Here is a 6,665-nt window from a genome sequence, read left to right as displayed (position 1 = left end):
TGTTATATGTCAGATCATAAAATTACCTTTGAGCATTTTAAACTCTCTGATTTTGGAAGTGTTTCTGACACATTCAAGTAAATCTAAAACTTTTACTTCTTTAATTACTAATGCAATCAAAGGGATTTTTGGCTCTAGGAAGAATTGAAAGAATTTTGAGATTTTTCTTGAAAAGTTTTTATAAAACACATGCTTATGACTTTTGAATTGATCCATAGGTTTTAAATATGAAAAAATGATTTATCTGGCTTTTTTATTTTTATTTTTTTACTTTATTTATTTTAATTAGAGGCTAATTACTTTACAATATTGTATTGGTTTTGCCATACATCAACATGAATCCTGCACGGGTGTACACGCATTCCCAATCCTGAACCCCCCTCCCACCTCCCTCCTCATAGCATCCCTCTGGGTCATCCCAGTGCACCAGCCCCAAGCATCCTGTATCCTGCATCAAACCCGGACTGGCGATTCGTTTCTCATATGATATTATACATGTTTCAATGCCATTCTCCCAAATCATTACCCCCGCCTCCCACAGAGTCCAAAAGACTGTTCTATACATCTGTGTCTCTTTTGCTGTCTCGCATACAGAGTTATCATTACCATCTTTCTAAATTCCATATATATGCGTTAGTATACTGTATTGGTGTTTTTCTTTCTGGCTTATTTCACTCTGTATAATCAGCTCCAGTTTCAACCACCTCATTAGAACTGATTCAAATTTATTCTTTTTAATGGCTGAGTAATACTCCATTGTGTATATGTACCACAGCTTTCTTATATTCATCTGCTATCTGACTTTTTTTAATTTGACAATTAGTCTTTACTTGGGGATAAAAAAGCATATTTTTTAAAGCAACATGATAGAATTAAAATTTATGTGTAATTTTCTAAATGATATAAATGAAATCATATCATTCTATTTTATATCATTTATAATCTTTATATCATTTTATACATATGTCTCTATTGATATAAAATGATAATTTTATATAATTTGTGTAATCTAAAGAACTATAAGTCTGTCTCACAGTTATATCCAGTTAAAAATATAATTATACACTTCATTCATAAAGGAAAGAAATTTTTAAAATACAGTATTCATTGAAAACTACATAATTTCATAAAAATGAACTTTTATGAAATACAAGAGAATATATTTATAAATAAAGAAAATAAGAATTCTAAAATAAAGAATTAGAAATAAGAATCCCATCACTTACAAAATAATTTATGTGTTGTTATGGATTAAATTTTTGAATAAAAATTGAAAGGTTGTGTCTTGAATTCCAATGAGTTTAAAAAAAAACAAGAACAACTTGTACTCCTATTTTAATTGTTAAGTAAAACATCACTTTCAAGTTGTAGTGATAGAATTTTTCTATGATATGTGACATACTAGCTCAGTGACAAACATTTTCCCAAATTCAGAAGGCTAATAAGCATCAAAAATTAATCAACCTCATAGCTAATATCACCCAGTTTAAACAATATGAGATTAGGGGGTGCGGGTAGGGACCAAATGAAAAGAATCCACCTGCCAGTGCAAGAGACGCACCTGGGTCAGGAAGGTCCTCTGGAGAAGGAAATGGCGACCCACTCCAGTATTCTTGCCTGGAAAATTCCATGGACAGAGGAGCACCTGGCCGGCTACAGTCCATGGGGTCACAAAGAGTCAGACATGACTAAGCATGAACACACGCACACCAAACAACTGCCAAAGATTTAAGGAAAAATAAGCTGCTTTAGAGTTCAGTAAAATAGGTACCTCTGTAATCTATCAAGACCTTTAAAATATTGGAAATACTGTTAACCATTAACTATGGAGCAATGATTGGAGAAATGATGACACAGCTACAGGAAGATCATACAGACATTAATGATTATTTTTGTAGAACTTTAAAACCAAAGCAAATTTTCACAATGTAAAATTATGAGAGGAAATGTAGAATATAAAATTTGTAAACACACTATTATTTATATTTTGTTAAATTCAGTTCGGTTCAGTTGCTCAATTGTGTCCAACTCTTTGCGACCCCATTAATCGAAGCATGCCAGGCCTCCCTGTCCATCACCAACTCCCAGAGTTTACTCAAACTCATGTCCATCGAGTCGGTGATGCCATCCAGCCATCTCATCCTCTGTCGTCCCCTTCTCCTCCTGCCCCCAACCCCTCCCAGCATCAGGGTCTTTTCCAATAAGTCAACTCTTCGCATGAGGTGGCCAAAGTATTGGAGTTTCAGCTTCAGCATCAGTCCTTCCAATGAACACCCAGGACTGATCTCCTTAAGAATGGACTGGTTGGATCTCCTTGCAGTCCAAGGGACTCTCAAGAGTCTTCCCCAGCACCACAGTTCAAAAGCATCAATTCTTTGGCACTCAGCTTTCTTCACAGTCCAACTCTCACATCCACACATCACCACTGGGAAAACCATAGCCTTGACTAGACGGACTTTTGTTGACAAAGTAATGTCTCTGCTTTTTAATATGCTATCTAGATTGGTCATAACTTTCCTTCCAAGGAGTAAGCATCTTTTAATTTCATGGGTGCAATCACCATCTGCAGTGATTTTGGAGCCCCCAAAAATAAAGTCTGACACTGTTTCCACTGTTTCCCCATCTATTTCCCATGAAGTGATGGGACCAGATGCCATGATCTTAGTTTTCTGAATGTTGAGCTTTAAGCCAACTTTTTCAATCTCCTCTTTCACTTTCATTAAGAGGCTTTTTAGTTCCTCTTCACTCTCTGCCATAAGGGGGGAAATATGCCATAAATTACATATACTCAAAAGAATGAAAAGAAATAAATCAATATTGCAGTGTGGTTGTTTCTGGGGTGTGGGTAATCTTTTCCTATCCTTCATGTATATCTGTTTTCCTAATATTCCACAATAATTGTAATTGGGGGGATCCAAAAGAAAGAGAATTATTAAAGATAGTATTCCTAAAATACATAATTTATACCTACATGTAATACTGAAATTTTAAGTAATTATTTTACATAATTACTTGATATGACCCACCTCTCTCTGTGAATTCCTTAGCCTGCTTCATGAAGAATATAATGTGTTACTATTTGCTCCCCTGCAGATGTGTACTGATTATCCTCTGTCATGACCAACCAGAGTTGCCAGGAAGGCTTCATCTTGTTGGGTTTCTCAGACAGACCCAAGCTAGAGCAGATCCTCTTCGTGTTTGTCCTCATCTTCTACCTTGTGACTTTGGTGGGCAATGCTGTCATCATCCTGGTTTCCCGCTTAGACCCCAGCCTTCACATGCCCATGTACTTCTTCCTCACTAATTTGTCCTTCCTAGATCTCTGCTTTACCACCAGTTCTATCCCCCAGCTGCTTTTCAACTTAGGCAGCCCAGATAAGACCATCAGTTATGTGGGTTGTGCCATCCAGCTTTTCATGTTCCTGGGACTGGGTGGCACAGAATGTGTTCTCTTGGCTGTCATGGCTTATGACCGCTTCACTGCAATCTGCAAGCCCCTCCACTATTCTGTCCTCATGCACCCTCAGCTCTGTTGGAAGTTGGTGTCTGTGGCCTGGGGAGTTGGACTTCTCAACTCCCTGGTTATGTCTCCAGTGACTATGAAACTGCCACGATGTGGGAGATGCAGGGTGAAACACTTCCTGTGTGAGATGCCGGCTCTGATAAAAGTTGCCTGTGTGGATACAGTGGCTGTAGAGAGCGCTGTTTTCATCCTATCAGTGATCATCGTTCTGGTGCCCCTGTCGTTCATCCTCATCTCTTATAGCTGCATTGCCCTTGCAGTGCTGAGGATGAAGTCGGCGGCAGGAAGGAGGAAGGCTTTCAACACATGCGGGTCCCATCTCACTGTAGTTTCCTTGTTTTATGGGAATATTATCTACATGTATATGCAACCAGGAAATAATTCATCTCAGGACCAAGGGAAATTCCTTACCCTCTTCTACAACTTGGTGACTCCCATGTTGAACCCTGTCATCTATACACTGAGAAATAAGGATGTAAAGGGTGCACTCAGGAGACTTGTGTCTACAAAGTAAGGTGACAGTGACCAGTTTTCTGGTTACTTCTTTTATTCAGTTAATAGAAATAAATAATTTTTAAAGTAAAAATTTTTAATTTATTTAAACACCTCTACCAACCCAATAAAAATTTCCATGAATGGAATTTGGAAATATGTACTATAAAGGCCAAATATGATCTTGATTAGATAACAGGTAAATTTAGGTAAAAATTAATTTTCAATATATCTTATGTTTAACACTTCAAATCATCTTTTTTCCTTCTTTTCAGTTGTCCTCATCTAACTGAAATCCAATAAAACAATCAGTTCATTCACTCAGTCATGTCTGACTCTTTGCAACACCATGAATCATTAAAACCATGAATCAATATATATAAAGATTTGTATCCAGAATATATCAAGAATGTGTACAAATAATGACAAGGCAAACAACTGAATGAAAAGGGGAAAAAAGCTAAAACCAGACTTTTCACAAAGTAAGATGTATGTAAGGCAAAAAACACATGAAAAGGTGCTCGTTATTTTCATCTTCATGAAAATTAAAACCACAAGATACCACTTTATAATCATTAAAATAGCTAAATTAAAACATAAAATACCAAATATTAATAAAGATGGAGAGCAACTGGTACCCTCATATGTTGCTCGTGAAATATAGTGATTTAATTATTCTGGGAAAGTGTTTGGCTACCTCTTTAATAAAATTAAGCACATATCCTCTATGATTGAGTATTTACACTCCTGTGTATTTTCCTCAGAGAAATGAAAACAAATGTCCATAAAAAAGATTCATGTGAGAGAAGTCTCACAGAGGTTTTGTTCATTAGAGCACAAAACCAAAAACAATGCAAAAATCTACAATGAAAAAATAGATACAATGTGATAAGTCACCAAATGTAGTTCTATTCATCAATGAAAATGAATAATCTATTGATCCATGCAACAATATGGATGGACCTCAAAAACTTCCTGTTGCATGGGAAGTCAAAAACAAAAGCATGGATACCATATTATTCTAATTATATGAACTTCCAGGTAGTCAAAAGACTAAGCTAAGATAATGGAAAGCAGAGCAGTGATTTTCTTTGGGGATTTTAACAAGGTGGGAACATGAAGGAATTTTTTAGGGTGATATAAGCACTCTACATCTTGATCTAAGTGATTGTTGCTGCTGCTAAGTCACTTCAGTCGTGTCCGACTCTGTGCGACCCCAGACGGCAGCCCACCAGGCTCCCCCGTCCCTGGGATTCTCCAGGCAAGAACACTGGAGTGGGTTGCCATTTCCTTCTCCAATGCATGAAAGTGAAAAGGGAAAGTGAAGTCGCTCAGTCGTGTCTGACTCTTAGCGACCCCATGGACTGCAGCCTACCAGGCTCCTCGGTCCATAGGATTTTCCAGGCAAGAGTACTGGAGTGGGGTGCCATTGCCCTCTCCACACAGATGTATAATTTGTCCAAAAAAACTACAGATTAATATCCCTTATAAACATTGATGCAAAAATTCAAAGCAAAGTTTTAACAAACAGAATCCAATAATATCCCAGGAATGCAGTTAAACAGTTGAAAATCAGTTAAAGTAGTCTATTTCTATACCAATCTGAATGTGCCTTATCTGACCTGAAAATCAATGTATTTCACCATATTAACAAATGAAAGAAAGAAAAACCATGTGATCATCTGAATAGATGCAGAAAAAACATTTGATAATTTCAACATCTGATCCTGACAAAAATTCCCAGCAAACTAGTAATACAAACAACTTTCCTCAACATTTTAAATGGCATTGATGAAAACATATACATATATCAAAACATTAAATTATACTCTTTAAATATGTGAGGTTACTGTACATCAATTATACCTCAATAAAAGTGAAAAGAAAACATGGAAGAATGAAGAGAAGGAGTGGGGGAGGAAAGAATGAAGGAAGAAAAGAAGTGGAAAAGAAGGAAGTAAAGGAGACAGGAAAGGAAAAAAATCATGCCACTGCTGACACTGCCATCTTTCCAAGATATGTGGTAATACTTTAAATTTCTTCAATTTCTACATTTTTTCTGCTTATTATATTACTCAATTCAGGACCTGAAAAAATGGCACTTCAAAATTTCAAAAAATGTATGTATGTTTATTATGACAATAGAAGGTATAATCTGTTCCACTGTCGGTGACAGAAGCCACAAAATTAAAATATGCTTGCTCCTTGGAAGGAAAGCTATGATAAACCTAGACAGTAGACTAAAGAACAGAGACATCACTTTGATGACAAAGATACATATAGTCAAAGGTGTGGTTTTTCCAGTATTCATGTACAGATGTGAGAGTCAGACCACAAAGAGAAAGAAGGCTGAGGAGCCGAAAAATTGATACTTTCGAATGGTGATGCTGAAGAAGACTCTTGAGAGTCCCTTGGACAGCAAGGAGATCAAAACAGTCACTCCCACAGGAAATCAACCCTGAATTTTCGTTGGAAGGACTGATACTGAAGCTCCAATATTTTGGCCACGTGATGAGAAGAGCTGACTTGTTGGAAAAGACTCTGATGCTGGGAAAGATTGAAGGCAGGAGGAGAAGTGGGTGACAGAGGATGAGATGGTTGGATGACATCACTGACTCATTGGACATGAGTTTCAGCAGTCTCCAGCAGA

At 36.9% G+C, this 6,665-nt stretch overlaps 1 protein-coding gene across 1 annotated transcript; it reads left to right on the top strand.

The window, feature by feature from the left end:
* Positions 1 to 3,116: 3,116 nt before the first annotated feature.
* On the top strand, positions 3,117 to 4,037 carry OR2W2 (olfactory receptor family 2 subfamily W member 2). Its single transcript, NM_001390004.1, has one exon. It carries the CDS (start codon positions 3,117 to 3,119, stop codon positions 4,035 to 4,037), a length of 921 nt encoding a protein of 306 aa, NP_001376933.1.
* The last annotated feature ends 2,628 nt before the right edge of the window (positions 4,038 to 6,665 follow it).

The sequence above is a fragment of the Bos taurus genome, chromosome 23, assembly GCF_002263795.3.
Source record: "Bos taurus isolate L1 Dominette 01449 registration number 42190680 breed Hereford chromosome 23, ARS-UCD2.0, whole genome shotgun sequence".
NCBI classification, from domain to species: Eukaryota; Metazoa; Chordata; class Mammalia; order Artiodactyla; family Bovidae; genus Bos; species Bos taurus.
The sequence above is the reverse complement of the archived record's forward strand: the minus strand, read 5'-3'. Positions and strand labels throughout refer to the sequence as shown.